The sequence below is a fragment of the Onychostoma macrolepis genome, chromosome 06 (assembly GCF_012432095.1).
Source record: "Onychostoma macrolepis isolate SWU-2019 chromosome 06, ASM1243209v1, whole genome shotgun sequence".
In the NCBI taxonomy this organism is placed as follows: domain Eukaryota; kingdom Metazoa; phylum Chordata; class Actinopteri; order Cypriniformes; family Cyprinidae; genus Onychostoma; species Onychostoma macrolepis.
The window spans coordinates 29,308,759-29,332,698 of NC_081160.1; the positions used below are offsets into that span (position 1 = coordinate 29,308,759).

General features: G+C 34.6%; 2 protein-coding genes across 2 annotated transcripts; one reads left to right on the top strand and one right to left on the bottom strand.

Moving 5' to 3' along the window:
- Positions 1–1,313: 1,313 nt before the first annotated feature.
- On the bottom strand, positions 1,314–6,235 carry psmf1 (proteasome inhibitor subunit 1). The gene is made up of 7 exons (XM_058779994.1): positions 5,857–6,235; positions 5,510–5,662; positions 5,326–5,408; positions 4,607–4,795; positions 2,120–2,173; positions 1,687–1,845; positions 1,314–1,580 (listed from the first exon to the last, which is right to left on the bottom strand). The coding sequence occupies exons 1-7, from the start codon at positions 5,983–5,985 to the stop codon at positions 1,529–1,531; spliced, it is 819 nt and encodes a 272-aa protein (XP_058635977.1). The 5' UTR covers positions 5,986–6,235; the 3' UTR covers positions 1,314–1,528.
- Positions 6,236–12,950: 6,715 nt separating this feature from the next.
- rspo4 (R-spondin 4) lies at positions 12,951–21,905 on the top strand. Its single transcript, XM_058780283.1, has 5 exons — positions 12,951–13,029; positions 16,964–17,146; positions 17,573–17,710; positions 18,783–18,980; positions 21,805–21,905. Exons 1-5 carry the CDS (start codon positions 12,951–12,953, stop codon positions 21,903–21,905), a joined length of 699 nt encoding a protein of 232 aa, XP_058636266.1.
- Positions 21,906–23,940: the final 2,035 nt, after the last annotated feature.

Consider the following 23,940-nt stretch of genomic DNA (forward strand, 5'->3'; position numbering starts at 1 on the left):
TTGCTATACCTGTTTGATTTGAGTCATTCGTGTACATTGAACGACAGAGAACTTTAAAGAATAGCACAGTACAGTATTTGGATACTTCAGCCACACTTAAAATACATAAATGTCATGCACAAGGTAACAGTGGCATTTATTTTATTTAAAAATAGCACAAACAAAATATTTCATATTAAACAGGTTTGTTAGCTTTTAAATAATAAACCAATACACAGAATGATCAAAGTTATGCTCTTAAATTTATTTTAAGTTATCGGAGGACATTTTACAAGAAAATACTACTTCAAAATTTCACATTTAATTCAATCTGTCTGGCTGTTTCTCGAATTATTTGTGAAATTGACCAGCACTTTCTGAGTGAAAATGGTTTCAAATGGTGGATTTGGGCACGTTGTGGTTCACATTTTACCATTAAATGTGAAGCACAACAGTATTTTTCTTTATCGTGACTCACAGTCCTATATCTTCTAAATTCCCTAAACCAATTGTCTCTTAACTCTCAGTGATTTTAGTGCAGACATGTTTAGAGGACACTCGAGAGTGTCTTTAGCTCTGGCAGTAGAGGACAGTCACATCGACACCGTGACCATCATGACTCACTGTGGCCATTACAGGCATTGATTTCCACTACATCTGCTGCTGACGTCCCTCTCACTGAAGCCACCATCTCCAGAAGCTTTGCTTTCATCTACTGATGCTTTAAAGAGACTGGAGAGCACAGGAGAAAAGCCCTCACACAAATCTAAGCACTTGTAACATTTCAGATAACATATTTTTACTCTTCTGAAGAAAATGTCATTGGTGCTTACCAAGCAAAAATGCACCAGAGTGGTTGCTAGGATGGTCAAGGTCAAGCAGGTTACATTCTGTTATTATTAACTAAACCTAAAACTACAGAGAAAAAAATTGTACTTAAAATAAATGATAACTGAAATAACATTATACGTAGCTTAAGCTTATTTAATTTCAACCTATAGTTGCAAAGGCAACGTTTATCATTTTTGTTTAGTTTAACGAAGTACTAAAATAAAGTAAATAAACTAAACATATCAAATCAAAATTAATAATAAAAACATTTATTTAAAAACTAATAAAAATGACAAAACACAACAAAATTGAATTCAAAATATTCAGAAAAACTATAATAGCATTTGGCTGAGGTCCCTTATTTAATGAAGTTGTTTCCAAATTTATTATTATCTGTCAGGCAGATTAGAAAAGTAATAGCAAACATTAATGTTTCAAATCTGACTGTTTAATTGAGCATTTTTTGTCTTTTTCAATATCGGAAAAATATCAATCACATGGAATAGAATAAAAGCAGTTTAATTTAGCAAACAGTAACAACACAATCAGACGTAAATGGAATTATCAGTTGTTATATTTTAGGCAATATTGTTATTGTTTTAATAATAATTCTGTAACAGAATTATTAAGAGTAATTATGCTTCATCACAACCCAGTTTATTCAAACACAAAGTGCATATTACTGCAGAGCAGCGAGAACTATGGGATATTAATGCGTCTACATGAACATGTCGTCATATCCTGGTGGAGGCATGTGATCAGGGTCTGGCCTGCAAGGTAGAGCAAAACAAATGGCATCAGAGGTGTGGACATGAGGTCAAATGAGGTAATAGCAATTTAACAGCTGAACTGTAAAGATCCCATTAAAGCTCTTACCCAGGTCTGTGTCGCCCAACTGGCCCGAAGGGGTCAAAGCGGGCACCAGGAGGCACAGCGCCAGGGGGAAGGACTCCAGGAATACCAGAGGAGGGGTCAAACCCTGAGCGAGGAAACCCGGCACGTAATGGATCGACGATCATCCCTCCTGCTCTTCCCCTGGAGAAAGAACCAAGAACAAGAACTATTAATAATTCAGTGAGCACAGTCGTTCCTTGAAGGTGCACTTATTCATTTGAGTTCTTAAATGTTCTTTGATAGCTGTTATTCTAAAAAGCCTAACCAAGTTTTTCTTTTTCCAGCTGTTTTTTCTACGTAAGGGTAATCTACAAATATTTGATGCATCACCAAGAAACATCTGTAAACTACAGGTCAACATGCATGATGCATTTACAGATGACTGTTTTGACAAATAATTGATGGGATCACTCACCCGAAAGGGTCCAGATCGGCACCGCCTGCGGCAAATGGAGCCATCGGGTCAGGCCTAAGAAAACAACACACAAAGAAAAACATTTCAGAAGCTTTCTTTTATACTATATTGAAAATAAGTCTTGCATTTGTAGTTTTGCATTTAACATTTTCAAAATATTTCTTGAAATTATTTTCAGTATTTTCTGGTTTAATATTCTGTTGGCTGGTTAGTTGAATGTTAGTTAAATATTTATATGTATATATACACAAATATGTGTGTGTGTGTATATATTAGTGCTGTCAATGATTAATTGCGATTAATCTCATCCAAAATAAAAGTCTTTGTTTACATAATATGTGTGTGTACTGTATATATTTATTTATTTATTATGTATAAATACACACACATGCATGTATATATTTAAGAAAAATATGTTGTTTATAAATTTAAAATATTTATATATAATATCAATTATATGAATATAAATATATACATGGAAATATTTTCAAAATATATAGTATGTGTGTGTATTTATATATACATAATAAATACACACACATATATATATATATATATATAAAACCACTGTTCAAAAGTTTGAGGTCATTAAGATTTTTTACGTTTTGAGTTTCTTATGCTCATTGCTCACCAAGGCTGAATATATCTGATCACAAATACAGTAAAATCTGTAATATTGTGAAATATTATTACAATTTAAGATAGCTATACATTTTTTAATTACATTTATTCCTGCCATGTAAAGCTGAATTTTCAGCAGCCATTCCTTCAGTTTTCAATGTCATATGATCCTGCATTTTTTAGGATTCGTTGATGAATAGAGAGTTCAAAAAAGGCATTCACCAGAAATATATTTTTTGTAACATTATAAATGTCTTTACTCTCACTTTAGATCAATATAATGCATCCTTCCTGAATAAAAGTTAGTTTTAGTTTTATACATAAAAAAAACCATCTGACCCCATACTTTTGAATGACAGTATATATATATATATATATATATATATATATATATATATATATATACACACCTTATATAGCTTTTGTGGCATTTTTGTATCATGCAATGCTATAAAATAATGCAAACAGCCAAACATTCACAGTTTTTAACAACATCAAAGATAGTTATTTTTGATGATTTGTTGGATTCATTTCTCAGTATCTATCCAGTGCGTGTTGTGGCACAACATTTGTCAGTGTGACTCAGCTCAGTGTTTTGAAAGTCTACAGACTCTTTGGCTTTAACTCGAGACAGTGCTGGCAGCAGAGCATGTTTGAACGAATTGCATCACATCGCCCACAGCAACAGCAGTCGATAAATCGCTGACATCATAAAGAATCTGATAGGGGTCACCGTGAACCCAGGAAGGGGAAGTGGAAGACAAACACCTAAATCCATCTCTGGGTTTCTGCCATGACCTTAAGGACCCCACTCTGCAGTCTCTCTCGTTTGTCTTATTTCTTACTATTCTATCTTATTTTTATTGATAGAGACTGCAGAGAAAACAGGAAATAAAGGTGAGAGAATCAGGTCAGGACGCAGGCCGCCATCTCCCAACGGCTCCTTTCTAGTAAATATATAAATGTTTGAGTGGGTTGCAACCAAACAGAATTTGCTAAATCCCCCAAACTGGCTGTTTTTGATGGAAGCGATGCTGGCACTGGGCATCTCTCACCCAGTCTCTCAGTCCACAGTCTGCAGCGCCAGACACACAAAACCCTCAGTGCTTCAAAAAATAGACACAGCGCAGCAGAGAGAGCTCTCACAGGACTCACGCTGCTAAATATTAAATAAGACAGAGGACATGAGCTGACACCTACAAAACTCGCCCTAAAAGTCCCAAAGCAGCCCATAACAGCCTTCACATACAAACACCTTAATTTACAGACGAACCTTAACTTGACAAACACGGAGGCAAAGCAGCATAAAGACCTTTTTTAATCTGTTAGAGTTTAGTTGCTATTCTCAGAACAGATCGCAGCATTACTTTAAGCAGTTTTAATAATTGCACATTTAAATATTATAGCATCTAACAATTAAATAAATAGTTTAATGACACTAACTGTGTATTATTATTATTTTTTTGAGCTTTTCTTCTATTTTAGACATACAGACCATGAAAGCATAAACGCATGGGACTGACGTAATATTGGGTATACTGATGGGACCTAAATATTAAGGTCCTTATTTCATATTCTAGCTATGTTTTTAAACAGTACAGACCACAAAAGTGGAATTACAAATTATTCAGTGTGCATATTTTTTTCACCTGCCATCAAACAGATGTTTGTGAACAGAAGTTGGGATCACCTGAGGCGGTAACCATAGCAACAGCTGGCTGCTCGAGTGCTGTTAGGGCAACGGTGCTATACAAATCTCCAGAGACTGCATATCAAAATTACCCAAAGATTCCCTTTAAAAGTTGACACCTCTGAAAACCAATGTATAATTTGCATGAGGAAAGGAATGATACAATGAAAGTTCACCAGTTAGGTGGGTGTCTTCTCGGAGGGCCTCTGGTTGGGATCAGGAGAGGATCACTGAGAGGGTCCCTTAAGTTTGAGGCTCTTTCACGTTCTGTCTTCTTCTCTGCCTTTCCTTGACGCTCCTCTTTTTCAGTGGGTAGCAGTGAGGACTTCAGCTTCGTAATCAGCTCATCTGTGTTCTTAAACACGCTGAAAGAGCAAAATGTACAAGTTAGAACATGTAGAAATTACTTTTTGATTAATCTATCCATGTATTTGAAGCTTTTATTGTTGTGTTTTATGATTTCTCACAGCTAGAAAACATGCCACCATTGCAAATGTTAGCAGCATTAAGCATTTTTCTTTTTTTAGAGACAAATTTCAATGCCCAGAAAACTATGGAAAAATAAATATTATTTTTGATGTGATTTCCAACACTTAAGATTTTCAGATGAACACTAAGTTTGAAATTTTGGACATGCTTCTTTCAAAAATACAGACATTTCCAAACATTTAACAATTGTATGCCTTGCCCATGTAAATTTTATCTAAATAAAGCTGCATAATTGTAAATATAATTGTTATAAAAGTTGCATCCTATTATAAAGTAAATTTTGCAACATATTGCACTCTATTAACATGGGTCTTGCCTGAAATGTCCAAAAAAGTCAGAAAAGACATTCGTACTGATGACAGATTGAGAGCAGAAAAACCATACAGTTGCAGTTAAATTCACAAACCTTTCAAACGTCTGCAGATTGGCTTCATCAACATACTCACTGACGTTAACTGTGAGATCGGTTACTTTTTCTGTCTTGGAGTCCTGCAAAGACATAAAAAAACATTCAGTCTGATATTAATCTATCATCTGTGATGACAGGCAGCGCAGTAATGACTGAACTGCATGTAATGCAGCTTAATTACCATTAGATTGAAGATGAGGGTTGAATCCACTGTGAAGGCTTTGAGCAGTAGGTTTGACTTGTCATCACTGGATCTGTATCTGAGTGCATACAGATCCTTGCTTTCATTCCAGCCGTGTGGAAGCAGTTCTGACTTCTTCTCTCCATCTTTAGGCTGTGTGGAAAATAGATAATTTCTAATCAGGCAAATGTTTGTGATACCTTGCACCAAAACAAACTAGTAAATCATTTGCTGCAGATGCCTGTTGGCTTGATAGTTTATGTAATGCAATGACCATCAGACATTTTAAGTTTATAACATTTTGTAAGATATTATCACGTATACAGTCAAAGTAACCACTGACTTACCTCATCTCCAATGCCCAGACATTTATAGCCATTTTTCACGATTTCCCAGTGTACGAAACAAATCAGAGCATCTTGAGAACAGGTTAAAGAGTTTGATACGCAGTTGAAGAGCAGCTCCAGTCCTGCCATCTTTAAACACAGTGATGTTCCGAAGAAATGAAACCAAAACAAACCGCTGTCTGAGTGACAATAAACAGCGACTTCACTCTGAATGCATGGCGCATGGACGCTGCAGTCGTCACACTAAATATTTGGCTTAAACTGTAATATTACGTGTGTTTTGCAAGGTTTTTTAAACTTGAATTTCACAAATGTTTATTTCTAATTTTGTTTGTCACGCTGAAGCAGTCCGACTAAAAATGTTCCCGACTGGAAACAACTAACTGAACGTTCGTTCCGTTGACATTAAAAGCAAAGGGACACTTTTGGAAAATAGTTTTTCAAATAATTTAAAAATCTGATTTATAACACGCTGTCACTATACAGACACTGATAAAATATAGCAACCGTTATATTAATTACATACATTTTAACCCGAATATTTTAGAGTTTATTCGAATTAATACGGTTGTTTGTTTGCATGGACTAGTGTGTTGTCTTATAAAAGATCACAATGTAAGTATTACAGCTTTCAATTAATTTATACACTACCTTATACCATGTGATACCATTCACAGTACGTTTAGATTTAAGTAGTTTTTTTGTTTTGTTTTGTTTTCTGTCACCACCTGCTTACAATGGAGCCTTTTCATAAACATATATATAATTAATTCATTCATTAATTTAATGTCCACTGGCTATTCGTTTATAAATAGTTATGTTTCTTTTATTTATGTATGTATTTATTTACTTAATGTTTACTGGCTACAATATTCATTTACACATAGGGTGTAAACATTATGTAGGCTAAGCTGAAATAATCAGTCCTAACAATAATATTCATCACAATGCAGTGCATTAGAACCCTTCAAGTGAGCATTTTAATCTTTGTTGTGCTTTAAAATCATGAACGAATGAAAGGATTCCAGTTGATTGTTCATGGCTTTACTTGACATTCTCAAGCTAAAAATAACAATAACATCAGCATCTGGTTTGACTTACAGTACATTGAAAACACATTGCACAGAAGCTTACTTCAGAGAGCAGGCTTGCTATCTAATCAACATTTCAGTGTTGCTTATATTCAGTTACAGCACATACAAGAGCCTTACGAACCTTTTAACTTCTATTTAAAGAACGCATAGATTCACTGCTTAGATGTTTTCTGCTTTGACAGAATTTCTGGGACTTTCTCCTCTAGTAAACAATAAATACTGTAAAAGTATATACAAAAAGCTGTATTAAAACCACAATGTACTGAAAATGTGGTCACTGAAGTGTGCTGTGAATTTGTGAGTAGTTATGCAATTTGATGTATGAATTTAAGTTTTTCATGTAGTCTTTTTTGTAGTTTTTTAAGGAAATTAATAACTATTTAGCAAGGATGCATTATGTTGATAAATTGTAAGTAAATACATTTATAATGTTAAACATTTTTAATGTTACAAAATGTATCTGCTGTTCCTCAAAAAAAAAAATGAAGCAGCACTACTTTCTGAAGGATCATGTGACACTGAAGACTGGAGAAATGATCAAATATATTAAAATTGTAATAATATTTTGCTATATACTGTTTTATTGGATTTTTAATCAAATAAACGCAGCTGTAGTGAGCATGAGAGAGAGTTCTTTCAAAAACATTTTAAAATCTTACTGACCCCTACGTTTTGAACAGTAGTGTATCTACAGTAGTAATTATATAAGAAAAATGTTGTTTAACATTGTTAATAAAACATGTCATTTTTGCAGAACACTGCTGCCAGAGCTTGACATTTCATGTCAACTACTCATTTGTTCTTAAGGGAGCTATGAAAAGTCTCCTTTTGCCATTATGGCCTCCAGATGTGTATTTGATGCCAACAGCAATCAAGAGCCTGTACGTCAGCTCAGTGTCGTCTCTGTATGATGCCACTCAAAGTTCAAGGGTTCCTAATTCATGATGCACCTTCTAGAAAGGTTTATTACTACAGCATGAGAGTAATGCACAGTACTGCCCATCTACATTAGTCTTTGCTGCTGTCTGATGTGTACTCAAAAGTATCTGCTTTAATGAAAAGTGATAATTCATGGCAACAGTATAATTTCTAAGCAGACTTTTGACTAGACCACTTTTCAGCCTAGTTTAGCCAAGAACAGTCCATTATATATAAAGCAACCAGCAACAGTTTCTTTTGTCATTGTTTCTTTCAGACATAATGTTTAAATGCAGAATAGTGGTGTGCTTTTACATTTATTAGCAGTCTGACTTATGATTTTTACCTGGCTTATGATACGATGTGAAAAAATCTTTTCAAAGATTTTTGGTGAAGGAGCTAAATCGATATCTTTAGCTATATATGCAATCACCTAAATGCCTGTAGCATTGGAAATTAATCTTGCAATAGCTAAATTGTTTGTTGTTTGCTTGTTTTTAGAAAATCTAGTTTGAATTGGGAAATTATATACATTTAGTCATTTAGCAGACACTTTTATCCAAAGTGACTGACAAATGATGACAATCAAAACCAACAAAAGAGTAATTATATGTAAGTGCTATGACAAGTCTAGGTTAGCCTAATGCACACAATGCACCTAACAACTTGCAGTCACCTGAAAAAAATGCTGTAGAATCATTGCGAATTGCTAAAATCCCTCTATAGCAACATCCTAGTAACCAACCACAACACAGCTTTTCCTCTCGCCGCAGTGAACAGACATGCAGGAAATCCCGAAACAGGTGTTTTCATTTCCCTGTTAAAGACTGTAGGTCTTCAGCTTGGTAAGATTAGATGAGTTCAGTTCTCAAAGTCTGGAGGATTTACTGTAAGCCTGGTAGGTATGAAGCTCTAGAGTCTGCTGTCTTGAAGGCATATGTTGAGTTCAGATCACATACAGAAAATAAGGGCTCATAGTTTCAGTAGGTTGGTCCACACAGGTTCAGGTTTGTCTGACAATAAGGCCACCATGTGTGAATGTTTTCAGCTGGTTACCCAATGAGGTCCAGACTTGATGCATCATTATCATGAAAAACGAGCTATTCCGTTGCACATCAAAGCCAGACCAGCTCCATGAAGCTACTTATCACAACACAACAACGAGTCACGTGATAAAACATCCAAATAAAACGTTACGAAGAGTCATCTGACAGTTAGTCCTTCCATATTTTATTTTATTTTATTTTGTCTTATTTTATTTCATTTAAATAATTATGTTATTTTAATTATTTTGTTTTTCAAACATCGTTCTGGACATCTGCAGAAGTTTAGATACCAAAACATTTCTGTAACTATAAATTGTGGTTAGTTAGTAAAGGTTTTACTGCATGACAAAACTATAATAGTGTGGTTGCAAATAGAATTTTAGTAAAATCAAACATTACCAATGAATGCATGAAATCTTCAAAGTATTGCCTTAAAAATACACATGCAACTACAAAATACAATGTTAGATAGATTGGTAGATAGATCTGCGTGCCAAGTATGAGATGTTGTTAGCGTGCTTTGGCTGCTCTTGTCCTGTTGAGCACATTACACACAGTCCAGGTGGAGCATATGGTCCTCGTTTGAGATGCCCTGCTACTTTATTTATCTGAGCTAAAGTCTGTGAAACCTTGAACTTCTTTTCTTTGCACCTCTCCACTGCTTGTCTTTCTCTTTCAAAGACAGATACTGCTAGACCGTTACATACACCTCTTCAACCTGTCAATCAGCTAAACTGTCTATTAAACTTGGCTGTTAGCTGAAATGTCTGACATTTATTACATTTATATTTTACATTTAATCATTTAGCAGACGCTTTTATCAAAAGCGACTTACAAATGAGGAGAACAATAGAAGTAATCAGACCAACGAGAGAGCAACAGTATACAAGTGCTATGACAAGTCTCACAGTATACACGTAGCATTTATGAATCAATATTTATGAATCGCATTTATGAATCAAATTGATAATCATAAGAATATTAATAATAAACATTACATTTTAATCAGCTTCAGAGAGTTTGACAGAAATATATGATGTCTTCAAAACTCACTCCCACATTCCATCTGTTCAATACTGAAGGAATGTTTCATGCATTCCACGTACATTCTCCGCTCTAGACCTGCAGACTTTAGAGTGTCAGTCATCAGTATGTCTGTGTTTTAAGGTGAACTGATGAATGAGTTCAAGCTAAAGGGAAACAAGAAGGTGACCGTGCAGGTCAGTGTTAAATGAAACTACCACTTTAAAAGTCAGTAGCAGATTTTACTTTTATGGCAGAGGCAAATAAATCATCCTGCGAGGAATAAAAATGTTATATTTGGGAAAATTTGGAAGTTGGATTTTGCATACGTAACAACTTTTTAAATCTTTTGTTTTCCAGTAGAAAAAAATATCTAAAGCTTAAATATATTGAAAAGAAAAATAGTTTTTAGAAAATATATCTTTATTAAATAGTTTTCTCTTATTGTGAAAATTTGAAAGTTTAAATATCTAATCATCCTTGAAACAAGAAAAAATATCTTCTAAAATATAATTATTATTTTAAAGAATCTCCCTTTGGGAAATAGTTTTTCTTTTTAAAAATTACAAAACTTTGTGATGTTGAGCATACAAAGAATGGTTTCACTTGTATACCACACAATGACTTTTTTTTGTCCTTTCTGGAGCTATGACAGGCCAAGGTCACAATAAGCATTCATTTCATGGAGAAGAGCAACGCATTTCTCCAAAACATCTTATTTTGTTTCATCCTGAATTGGAACAACATGAGGGTGAGTTAATAATGACGCAGTTTTCATCTCTTGATGGACCTTTCTGTTAAATGATGCATGCATTATGGCAGTCCTATGTAAAACATGATTTCTGTCAAAGGAAATGGTAAAGGGAAAAGTGATTTGACTCCTTACAGATGTTAAAAGACATGCTGAAAGCTAAAAACCTTTTTGGAAAAAAGAACGGTAGTTATGTAATATCTTTTATGCATCTGTACGTCTGTGTCTTCATCCTGTGATTAGATTGAGAACCAGGCACTTCAAGGCCGTGGAGGAGAGCTGCCTGTCTCAGTACATCCATAACAGCCTCAAAGGAAACCAGAGAGACAATCCAACAAACGAGAACCAGCAGGGAAGTGGGCTCCCCGACATCACAGCAGACCCAGAGCTGACAGCGAGCTTTGAATCCAGTGGAGTTACACTGATTGGAAGAGAGCGCAACAGAGATGTGTAGTGCCACTGCCTCATGGCGTGCCTCTGAACGGCCAGTATCTTACCCACCGCATCTGGTGCGTATTTAGCGGGATGTCATGAGTGCAGCGGCGCCTATCCCCCCTCCATGCTCTTTCAGCCTGCTTATCAAACACAGAGACGATTCGAGAGTTCACAACCTTGGGTTTGTGATGTCAGCCCGCATGCGTGCGGGACACAAGGCGTCACTCCTATACCATCATGGTATCAGATGGTAATATCATGGTATGTTGACAGATACCATCTGATGCATCACAGGACTTTTTTTTTTAAGGATAATTATGATTGATAAATATTACTTTGACATATACCACAATAATGAATGTTTACCATATTCATGTACCATGCAATTTACATCACTTACAAAAACTACTCTAGACTTTTCTAGACATGTACCATAGTACTATGTTGTTTGGAAATACACTACTGGAGTACCATACAAAATACCATGGTACATGAATTTTAGTACCACAGTATTATAGTAATTGTACCATACATGGTGCCATAGTCGGTATACCACAGTACTTTTTGATACTTGATTTGCAAGGGCTATCATGTGATATCACTTTTAAAAAATATACCATGGTATAACCATATTTTTTGGGGGATGAATACCATGATATATGTACATTGAAGTACCATATGAAATATTATGAATGTCCCCATTCATGGTAGTACCATATGGTCCAAAACCATAGTAGGTATACCACAGTACTTTTTAATACTTGATTTGTGAGACCTATCATGTAATATCATCACAGCACTGATGTACTACCATGTTTTTTGTGTGAATACCATGATAGTACCATGGTACCATGTTCAACAAAACCCCATAAGTGTATTTATGTTTTTGTATGTGATTCCATCGTGGTACTACAATGTTTTGAAATGTTTCGAAGTACCATTGATTGCATGCATGACTGAATTCTTGTTAATTATTCATGTTTAATGTAAATCTTGGCATTAAATAAATATCAATAGTTTATCATTTTTACATTTTGGTTTTAAACAAATGCACTTGAAATGGAGAACTTATGCAAGCAGTGAGGAGAAAACTGAAAGAAAGATTTAACTACATACAAATGGACTTCTAAAGCATGTTGTAAACAGCCCTCTTAATAATATTTGGAAAGAACAGTAGCCCAATTAACCATGAAAGCTGTTTTCACTGGTTTGTTTGTTTATATCTGCTCATTTTTCAGTCTAATTCCTGCATTTTTTGTGAAACATTTGCTGTTTGTTAAGACAATCTGCAGATGGCAAGTAACAAGATGTATTTGATATATATATACGCTCACTCTTTTCGCTCTTTTATTTCCACAGATCTTTAATGATACCCTCAACTTTATATGATAAACTAAACAAACCTGACCTCAAAGCTGCGGAGAACAGGAAGGAGATCTGCACGATACAGGGCACCACAACCACAGCAAACTGCAATCTGTATTCCACTGTGTTTGGAAAAATAAACCCAGATCTTCTAAACCATCTAAATATAGAGGGATGAAATAGTCAGGCTTGGGATTGTGGGTTGACAGAAAGGTCAAAAGTGGAGTTTTGCCTCAGGTATGCGACATTAATGGTGGAATACACGCAATACGACATCCTGAGACGAGCACAATTACTCAACAGCTGAAAGGTAAATTGGACAGATGTTGGTGGAGATCAGGTGATGTGGGCAGGGTGAGCATCAGGCTGTTAACCATGTGTTTCCATGTGGCAGAGAAGAGGCCGGCTCTCTTTCAGAGGCAGTCTTTCAGGCAGATGTTGCAGAACCTGTTCCTTGTCCAGATGCATTGGCAACTTTTGGCTCTCCTCTACCTTGTTTGTCAAACGCTTATTTCGACGTTCGCTGTGAGAAAACGAAGTGGTAAGATCATATCTGCTTTTAAATGATAATAACTATACACTTACAAAAAGTACCAAATACTATAGGTTATGGACATGTTACATTCTCAGAAAAAAAGGTACAAAGCTTGTCACAGGGGCGGTACATTTTCAAAACCTACTGAAATTGACCATTTATGTTCTAATATGTACTTTTAATGGTAGGTAATGTGTACTCTTTAGGGGTAAATGAGACATAAAAGTGTATCTTTTTTCTGAGAGTGTACCATGGTATTCTTGGAGTTCTTCTATATGCTCCATGGTAGTGAAATTCTTGTGCCGTCGTACTTTTTTTGTAATGTAAATTCAATACGTGTACCAATACCAAATATTGCATGTTTGCACCAATGTTGATTTGTTTTATGCAAAGAATAGTTCCGACTCTCAAATCTGACTGGATGAGCCAAAGTGGTTTAAACAGATGTGATTTATGCGAATAGACAGGTGTGTGATTAATTATAAAGTAATGTGAGGATTATACAATACTTGGCAACCGTATTATTGTCACCATTTACTGACAGTAATAAGTTATTTGAGGCTGTGTGTTGCAGTGACTTTCCCTGGCTATTTGAAGCTTAGATTTGTAATATGGCACATTTCTGTTCTAGTTAGTTGTTGTGATTTGGCATCCTGTTGAAATAAGATAATTATAAGAGATTATAGTTTCGCTTTAGAAAACACTTAAGAGATTAAATAAAAAATGAAAGTCATTGTGTGAAGTTTTTATTGGCGGGAGGGTGGGGGGGATGCAGGTCTAATTGCTAATTGAGTTGATAGCGCTGTATTGATGGATCCATACGTGATATAGACGAGGGTCTTACAGCATCAGTTCAGTGCTGCTAAATATAAACGATTTCTGTGATTGATTAAAAATGTATAAATTAATATGAATAAAAATGTATAAATTAATGTGATTGATTGTAATCTCAGATTGCTTTTGTCATTTTTTTTTTATGATCCCGTAATATATACTGTAGCAAGACAATATGTTTTATTTAATATTAATTGATGCAAACCTAAAAAGAAAATAAGTTTATTGTGATTGAAAATCACAGAGGTCATTTAACTCACACTTGGGGCTAACGGCCATTTGGAGAGTATAGTGATATTGTGTAGATACAGAGGCAATAGTGAATAGCGCAATCTTTGTCACTATATAAAAATAATTTTGATACAGTAAAATCAGTCATTAGCTGCATAAATCTACACCATTGATAAAAATGCTCAAAGACAAACGTTTGTCTTTACATGCAGTGACATGATGGAGCAGGAAGATTTTGAAGTGCATTAGACTGTTGTTAGGAAAGTACTGGTGGTGTTTGTTGCTGTTTAGTGCTTTTGGCACCATTATATGCTAGGCTAAGACTGTATGAAAATTTCCAAAGGTTAATTTACTGTGTAGTGTTCATCCAGTGGTTTGTTTGTATTTGATTGTATGTAATAGGCTTGTGTGATTTTGGAACTTTATTTTAATAAGAAGTAGTAATTCTATATAATATCATATGTTTGTTATTATATTTTATATCAAATGAAATATGGTATAGAAACGATGTTGACTCAATGACTGATGAGACAGTAACGTCTCTTCTAAGTGTTAAACATCCATGACTTTACCAGTATGAACAGTGTTAAAGTGATGGTCTGAGACTGCGATCTAAATGGAAAAACAAAAATGAAACTGGTATTGCCTTTATCTAGTATGGATTGACAGTTGTAAAGTCAATGCATACAATGTATTATCCGTGATGAGGCTTTAGGAGTGTACACCGAGTGGATCATATTTATGTGCATATTTTCAGCAGAACGAGACTGAAATATAGACCAGTTGGTAATAAATCTTGATGCACTGCGGCAAGATCAGTCAGTTTATTTACCACTGATTTTCCAGAATAGTCACGAAGCATTAGATCTAATTTATGATGGCTGAGATTTTTCTCTGCTTCAGTATGTGTTGCTTTAGGTATTGATTTTTTTTCCTCAAAAGAGTGACTAAACCCCCCTCATGTTATACTTGAAAGCTTGAAATTAAATTAGAGATGGTTATATTCTGCATATACTGTATCTCTCTCTCTATATATATATATATGTCTGTCTGTCTCTGTCTAGCTATCATAAAAGCACAAGCAAAGGAATTTAACTGCAAAATTGTTTGAAACCCTTGTTTTGAACGACTCTTTTTTTTATATAGCTAACCAATTATGCACCTATACAAACTAGCACTAATTTGTTTGCAAAACCTGCGAATAAAAAAGTTATAAATTTATATATATATATATATATATATATATATATATATATATATATATAAAAGAAAACCAAGAATAGAGATGTCCTACTGAGCAAAAACGCACAGACTTTTCTCAGTTCAATACTCCGTCTCAGAGCATGTTCAGTCACAGTTGTAGAAGTATCTGGCCTTCATTTCTCAATTGTATTTCGCCATATTTTCTCAATTTCATTTGATTGACATCCATGCAGAACATAGTGAACAATATATTGATGAGAACTCAGCGGAAGCATCTCTGCTTGGCTCACCGATATCTTTTTAGACAGTGGTGTCTCTCTTTATTTCCCTAATGAAGGACATGAAGATAAGAACCATCTGGCAGTTTCCTCACATCTGCCCCCTGCAAACCCTCTCTAGTGGCTCAGTGTGACACAACACACGCAGACAAGAGGCTTCAATCTCCAGTCTCTGGCTTTGGCATCGGTCGGATGTAAACATGCATGCACTCTGTACATTAAGAACACATTTTGTGAAAAGACTGAGAGAGAGTAAACAGTTATTTAGCAGATGCTTTTATACAGTTGACTTACTACAACAACCAACTCATGGAGCAGTCCAGGGATATGGTTCTTGCATTAGTCATGGCCTAATGGATAGAGAGTCGGATTTGTAACCCAAAGGTTGCGGGTTCGAGTCTCAGGTCCGGGGGGGATTGTAGGTGAGGGGAGTGAATGTCCAGCGCTCTCAATATCACGACTGAGGTGAGACCCTTGAGCAAGGCACCGAACCCCCAACTGCTCCCCGGGTGCCGCAGCGTAAATGGCTGCCCACTGCTCTGGGTGTGTGTGTTTGTTCTCACTGCTGTGTGTGTGCACTTGGATGGGTTAAATGCAGAGCACAAATTCCGAGTATGGGTCACCATACTTGGCCACACGTCACGTCCCTTCCTTCCTTTAAGGGCACGATGGTGACTGCTCATATCTCTTTCTTTGAAGGGATTGAACCAGTTACTTTATTTAATGGCCCTGACCTTTAACCACTGAGCCTCAATTGTTTTGTGGGACCCTAATGGTTTTAGATGTGGAGATGATAGAACAAAACAAAAAAGTGTCCATAACCAAAATCCATATACTTTGTCATTTAAAAGTTTAAACGAAATATATTTAGATATTTTGCATGTACCAATTTTAAGATTGGAGCTATATTTTTCGCACGTACCAATTGTATTATTTAATATTAGATATTTTAACATTACCTATGCATTGTACTTTAGCATGCAAATCTTGTTTTGTAGGGTGTTCTTGGTGGTTGCTAGGTGGTTTCTCGTGTCAGATGAGTCTCTCTGACAATCTGCTTTCTAGATATCATCTACCAGGAGAAACTCTTAAGTCTTAATGTCACAATTAATGATGATAATGCACACATCAAAATTCAAATCCTGCATTGCTAAAATGCACACTGCAGTATAATTTCTTGAGTTTAGAAGCCAGGCCCTTTTCAAGAAGCCGCAGAGATGACATACAGGCTTACGGCCTTTAGAATGTCATCTCAAAACCCTCAAATGCCACCGCAGAAAATGTAACGTTTCATATAACGGGACTACACATAAATCCCAGTGCGCAGTCTTAGACACGCTCCCTTGCGATGCTACATTTCCTGTTTGCTAATAATGATTTGAAATGTTTTTCAGAGAGCTGGCGACAGGACTGCAGGAGCTGTCTGGAGTGTTCGAAGGAAAATGGCTGCCTGCGCTGCTCTGAGCGCCTCTTCCTGTTCCTGAACAGAGATGGCATGAGACACCACGGCTCTTGTGTTCACTCCTGTCCCTCCGGACACTTCGGCCTCCGAGGCAAAGATCTCAACCGCTGCATGAGTGAGTCCATCCTAAAAAAGAGTTAATATATATCCAATAATGATATGATATGATATGAAAATGATACAATATCAATAGTATACAAACCTCTTGGAAAATTTGGATTTCTTTATTATTATTATTATTATTTACATTTATTTTATATTTATTTAAAATGAATACTTATAGTATAATAATAATAATAATAATAATAATTTAAAAATATGTCCTCATTATTAAATCCATATTTAAAAAATATTTAAAATTCATATTTTATTTAATATTCTCACTAATATTTGGTATTTGCTCACATATTAAACATGGTCAAATGTGTAAAAAATATATCTATAATATAAAATGTTTAAATTAAAAAAATTCTGTAAAAAAGCCTGTAACAATACCACACACCTTATATAAGACTATAATCCTCATACATATTTCTTCCAGAATGCAAAGCTCCAGAGTGCGAGAGGTGTTTCAACAAAGACTTCTGCACCAAGTGCAAGGGAGGATATCTGCTTTTCAAAGGCAAATGCTTCAAAAACTGTCCAGAAGGCACATTTCCTCAGTCCACAGACTGTGTTGGTAAGCACTTTACTTGTTTTCAGACCTACTTTATGGGTAGATGCCATTAATTTCTCATTACCATACTGAAAGAAACCTATCAGTCATGTTTTATTTGAAACAATTACTTCAAGATGTTTTCTCATGCGTGGCAATGAAAAGCAGCAGATATGGACTTGTATTTGGGTTGCAAGTATGGGTTGCATTTACCAGGGTATTTACATGCCATTAACTTGTTGTTGTGCAAGTACTTAGGAGTTATTTCACTTGCTTACTCACACAGTAGCTTTGATACTAAAGATTAAGTCAAGTCAAGTCAAATTACATTTATTTATAGTGCTTTATTCAATACAGACTCTTTCAAAGCTATGGAAGCAATAAAAACAATTTCAAAAAACTAACTGCAGCTTTTTATGTAATAATTCCAACAACAACAACAAAAAACAATTGCAAGACTTTTTCACAATTCTGAGTTTACATTAAACTTTTTTTTTTCCCAACATGGAAAAAATAAAACAGGTAACAATAATTTTCTTATCTCACAATTCTGACTTTATATTAAGCAATTCCAACTTTATATCTATAATTATATATTGATTAAAAAGTTGCAATTACATTTTTTTTAATCCCATGGTGGAATTAAATTTCCATGCAAACCTGCTTCACTAATAAAAATGAAAATAGCAATATTAATGTTGCACAGTTCACTGAAAAAAATGATTCATTGAATTTACTCAATTTTTTTAAGGTAAGTGGTTGCAATCAATTTATTTTAGCTACATTTAAATAAACAAATTTAGTTGACTAACTTTGAACATATTTTTTTTAATTAAATGTAGCTAAAATAAATTGTTTGCGACCACTTACCTTAAAAAATTTTTTCAGTGTTCTTCATGCATGAAACTAATGCAATTTCAGCAGCAAAATAGCCCTACAGAAAACAATAGTGTTATTATTCAGCTCAAGTCAGTTCAGTAATGTTGATTTTGCAGAGTTGATCAATTAACAAAGATCAGTAATAGCTCACCCAAAAATAAAATAAAAGATATTTTGCAGAATAAGTAAAGGATTCTTTTTTCTGTTTGTACTCCAGAAGGCTGTGTGCTCAGTATGTTTGGGCTTTGGGGTGAATGGAGCCCATGCCAGCACAACGGCCTGAGCTGTGGTGTCAGATGGGGGCAGCAGAGCAGGACCCGTGAGCTGTCCAGAAACACGCCTGAAGAGACAGAAGCACTCTGCCCACCTCAGACTGAGAGTAGTAAGTGCCGGATGAAGATAAAGTGTCCAAAAGGTGATTCATATTTTCAAATGTTCATGCCGGTTTCAGAATAAGCCCCACTTTTAGCTGATCCTCTTTAAACCCTCTCTTGTTTCCACATCATAACATTTTTTTTTTTTTTTTTGTAGCCAGTCACACTACACTCACATTAACTGAAACGCAAGATCCAAACATTGTCACTATAAAAAGTGGAAATGGTTCCTTGACTAAATTTGGGAAATTGTGTTTTGTTTTCATTTGATGGTCTACTGGAAATCATTTGTTTGCAGCAATCTTCATTATCGCTGGCAGATCAAATGTCTGGTGGCATTAAGAAGACAAGGCATGATATTTTCTGTCACCTTCAGTCGCACCCATGTGAAAGACTGCATGACATAGCCTTTTTTCTATTATTATAATTTTCATAGCTGTCCTTTTCATGTGAGAAAACACTTTGCAATGGCATACTAAGTATTTATGGGAGAATGTAAGGTGTAGTATGCAAATGTTCTATATGCATGCACTATAAAGTACAATGCATAGGAATGATGTATCCAACAATGCAATGCACTCAACTTGATATTAAATTTATAGTATGGTGGGAAAAAAAGTAATATGAGCTGTGACTTTTTAGCAACTCATTGGACTAACAAAAACATTTTTAATTGGATTAATAATGGCAAATAATATTAATATAAATAGTGGTATAAAGCAAAATAACATTTATGAAATATTATAAAAAAGAATATTATATAAAATATATATGGAAGAGAGCTTAACTGGATGACGACATCACTGAATCATCAATGAACTGACTTTAGCTGGAAAATGACTCTTTGTTATTGTCCTCTTGCATTATTGACAAACTATTTTCCTGTTGACACTGTAAAGCTGCTTTGACACAATCAGGTTTATATATAAATAAAGGTGGCTTGACTTGACTAATACCAGAGATGAATCTTAGTGAAGCAGAATTCAACAGAAAGTCTACTCAAAAACAGTATAACGAAGTATTTCCACGGTTACTGTCCACATCAGATGTTCTCCATCAGTACCATTGCGGTTTATCTCTGAAGTTGACACCTCAAAGACTTACTTATGGTGTGACCAATGAGAACCCGATGAATTAATTTAGTCATTGGATGTCCTCTAGATTAACGCAAGATCATTTCCTTTCCTCTCAAGTTTCCTTGTATTGAAGTGTAACCCTGAGAGTTAATGAAAGTCAGGCAGCACATCTCAGAAGGGCTCACAGCAGAAGATTTGCCAGTGTTTTCTGTTACGACCCTGCAGGTGACCCAAACTTACCTGCCTAAATCATAACACACAAACCTCTGATCATGAACATGGAGACCGATGTTGGTTTTAGGATTAAAGGGTAGGGCGGTGGCCGCTGTGGGCCTAAAACAGATGATTCGGTGCTCTAAATATCAAATTTTTGTGCTTTGTGTGTGCATAATCGGAGAAAATGAAAAAGTTAGGAAGCTTCAATCACAGCAGGTAAAAAGCAGAGCAGAGAATATCAACAGATAAAAAGACTGGAGAGAACCAAGAGGAGAAAAACAGGAAAAAATGATGGCGAAAGTGGCATTCTTGCCAAGCCGTGGTGTTTTCCAGACCACAGACCCCATTCCTTAGGCCATAATAACTGTTTACTCCAGTTTTATAATGCTCTTATTATGTCCCCTTTAAAAAGACAAACATGGATCATGATTTGGTTTTAGCTAACAAAAATGTTGCATAAATACACTTAAGCACCCACCTCTGTGCACTATTTGTTCCGCTTTTGCTCCAGAATATTTTTTTTGTCTCTTTTCTGAGGACGACAGTACATACCACCCTGAAGCTCCTCTGTTGCTGATTTTGAATCTTAAAGTCAAACCAGACATGAACATTTGAAGTACTGTAAGGAACTCAATGAAGCATTCTCAGGTTATGAGTTGTCTGTTGCATGACAGTGAGAAATTGACCACTAACCCCAAAAAATACAAAAAGAAATCCTTGTTTCAGCATGGAGAATTAAAAACTAAGGCATTGAAAGTCGACAGCTTGCTTTTATATAAATTCATAAATTTAAATCAGTACTGCATTTTGTTTTATGTTGATATTTTGTCGCACTGTTAGTGTTTAATTTTTTTAAGAATTTTATTTTATTTTATTTTCTGTCAGGAGTGTAACTGGTCATCATTTCTGGTCATCATTTTTAATCAGCTTAATGTTTCTAACCATTAGAAAACAAAAGTTAATTTTGCTTATTATTTCTGCACCTCTCTAGGGATTCCCCATTAAAAATGGTTTTTGTGAGTCACTCCACATGACTCAGTAACCGTGGTGACAAAGTAATATTTTGAGACTTTCTTCAATGCATTTTTATGGCAATGTGTAAATTCATGGCCCATATTTTTTTCTTTTTTTCTTTTTTTAAATAGAGCCCATAAATCCACATTTCATTTTGATATATTTTTATATTTCACAGTTGAAGATGAGGACAGTCACCATAGGATAATTTCCATATTGTAGTTGATTTCCTCTTTCTTTCTTTCTTTTTAAAGGAATGGCCTTTTTCTTTTTTCTTTGACACTTAAATGACATGTTATGTCAGCATGTTCAAAACGGAAAAATGAAAGAAATTTATCAATACACAAAAAACATCACAGCAGAATGTCATTTCTGTAATAAATGTAATAAAAATGTCACTCTGGCTAGATTATAGATGTGACGGACATATTGAAGTTATCAAACTGAATTCTTAATGCTCTACATCAATAATAAAGGACATATATGGTTTTATTGCCTACATTATTTAACTTGAATATGATTCACTGTTTTACATGGTTTTATGGTTTTATCTTGACAGATAAAAGGAAAAATGTAAGGAGAGAAGAAAGAAGAAAGCCACAGAAAATGCTGAAGCTGTTTGGGAACAAAACTGTCACAGAACCTCCATGGCGAATGTAAAAAAAAAAAAAAATTATATATATATATATATATATATATATATATATATATATATATATATATAAACAGTTTTATAAACAAATTTTTACAAAATTATTTTGAATAAATAATTGTAATATTTCTACTTCAATAATTAGAATCTGACATGTAGCAAGAGATTGCACATCCTTTTTTTAAGGATTTGTATTAAGTTTTGTTTACATTATTATGGTGCATACTAACCTGTATTTATGCATTTATTTTATTGACAAGTTGGGAGGGTTTTCCCCAATACTAACGCCTGACTTAACCCCCAGTACAGTGTGGTTTAACAAAGACAAGATCCATGTTGGACTATGGTCATTGTACATTTCCATCTGATGAATAAAAGACGAACAGCTTCATGTGGTTTGAGCTGTATCTCCACAGCTTTCTCTACATGCCTCGGGCTGATCTGTGTTTTCCAACCACATACTCCCCCTATATTTGCACTTCTTTGCTATAATTGCATTAGAAGAAAAAAAAAAAAAACCAATAATAATGTAAAGAATTGTGTAAAGTGATGCCAAGATCATGACTTGCACTCAATTTATTTAGTCTCCAGGCATGTGATTGGCTGTGGACACATCATGTGACCCAATGAGTGGCACAGATTTTTTTTTAAATAAGAAAAGTGATAAATTAATGTATATATCTCGTGTATATTTCTAAGTTAACTTTCCAGTATTGTGCATACTTTGTCTAAACAGCTTAAACTAAAGTATAATATTGCATTATTTTCTTAGAGCCTCAACTGTACCATTAAACTCATTGTCTCTTTTTTTTTCTCTTTTGAAACTGATTATTGTCCCCCCGTGAAAACTGAAATGTTCTAAAACATGCTGCTTTTGATTTGAGAAGGACGGGAATGTGCTGATTTGAATGTGATTTATTTGTGCTTTCCTCCACAGTATTCTCTCAGGCGGCTGAAATGTATTTACTGGAAAAATCACAGTTTTGCTCGCTAAAGCAATTAGACCCAAAGGAATATTTACTTTTTTCTCAAGATGAGGAGTTATGAAAATTATACAAAAAAGAAAGGGATCATGTTGATTTTTTTTTTAAATCTGAAAATAAAATCCCTTTCTGAAGTGAACTGCAGATGTTAACTTCCCATCATATGACATTTTATTAAATAAATAAATAAATATTTTTGGTAATTATATTCTCTTAAATATTTGTACAAATATTGCTTAAGCTGTTTGGTAAGTAAATGCCTATGCTGACTGATAAGACAAAGGTATTTCTTACAATATTAAATGAATTTTCAAAAGGTTGTGCCAGGTTGCATATATATATATATATATATATATATATATACTAATTAATTAAAAAGTGGTTACTTTTACTATTTTTCTGTGATTCATGAATTGTTTTGTGTTCCATAATTGTTTTAATATTTTATTTTATTTTTTGAAGGACCATTAAGAACACTATAATAAATATTAAGTTAAAAAATTGAAAAAAAAATGTTTTAGTGTCAATAAATAAAGTAAAAATGCAACAGCTAATCCCAGCTTCCCCTTATACATGTTAATAACCATAAGTGTGTGTTTCAGCCACTGATCTATATATAATTCTCTGTTATAGATGAGTGGTTGTAGCCAATTTCTAAATTGCTTCTGGTTATTTATAATAGTCCAAATCAACTGGGTTACTGTATTTTTGAAAGAAAACATTTCTTACATTTTCAGCATTAAACTAGGATTGAATTTGTGCATATTCAGTCTAAGTAAAATATTTAAAAAATAAGGATTTTTAAATTGTTCTACAAATAATTTAAACCACCATTACTGTACCAGCCTCTCCTCTTAGAGCATCGTTCTTCCATATTCAGCCACTAGATGGTAATGTTCACCTGAAATGTAAATCTACAGCTACACTACATCAAATGAGCCTTCTATTAAGAATGAATATCATAAGGGCTGTTTCTACATCTCAACAGAGGCACCCAGTTCAGAGGTCATCCGCTCAGCGCAGGGTCACCAGCTCCCAATGAAACTTTGCAACAAACCTT

Excerpts from the sequence above, each read along its gene's own strand:
- psmf1 (XM_058779994.1), bottom strand. The coding sequence starts at position 5,985 with ATGGCAGGACTGGAGCTGCTCTTCAACTGCGTATCAAACTCTTTAACC. Across the intron at positions 5,663-5,856 it reads GTCTGGGCATTGGAGATGAG|CCTAAAGATGGAGAGAAGAA; the intron begins GTAAGTCAGTGG and ends TTTTCCACACAG. Across the intron at positions 1,846-2,119 it reads GCCGATCTGGACCCTTTCGG|GGGAAGAGCAGGAGGGATGA; the intron begins GTGAGTGATCCC and ends TTCTTTCTCCAG.
- rspo4 (XM_058780283.1), top strand. The coding sequence starts at position 12,951 with ATGCATTGGCAACTTTTGGCTCTCCTCTACCTTGTTTGTCAAACGCTT. Across the intron at positions 17,711-18,782 it reads TCAGTCCACAGACTGTGTTG|AAGGCTGTGTGCTCAGTATG; the intron begins GTAAGCACTTTA and ends TTTGTACTCCAG. Across the intron at positions 18,981-21,804 it reads GAAGATAAAGTGTCCAAAAG|ATAAAAGGAAAAATGTAAGG; the intron begins GTGATTCATATT and ends TTATCTTGACAG.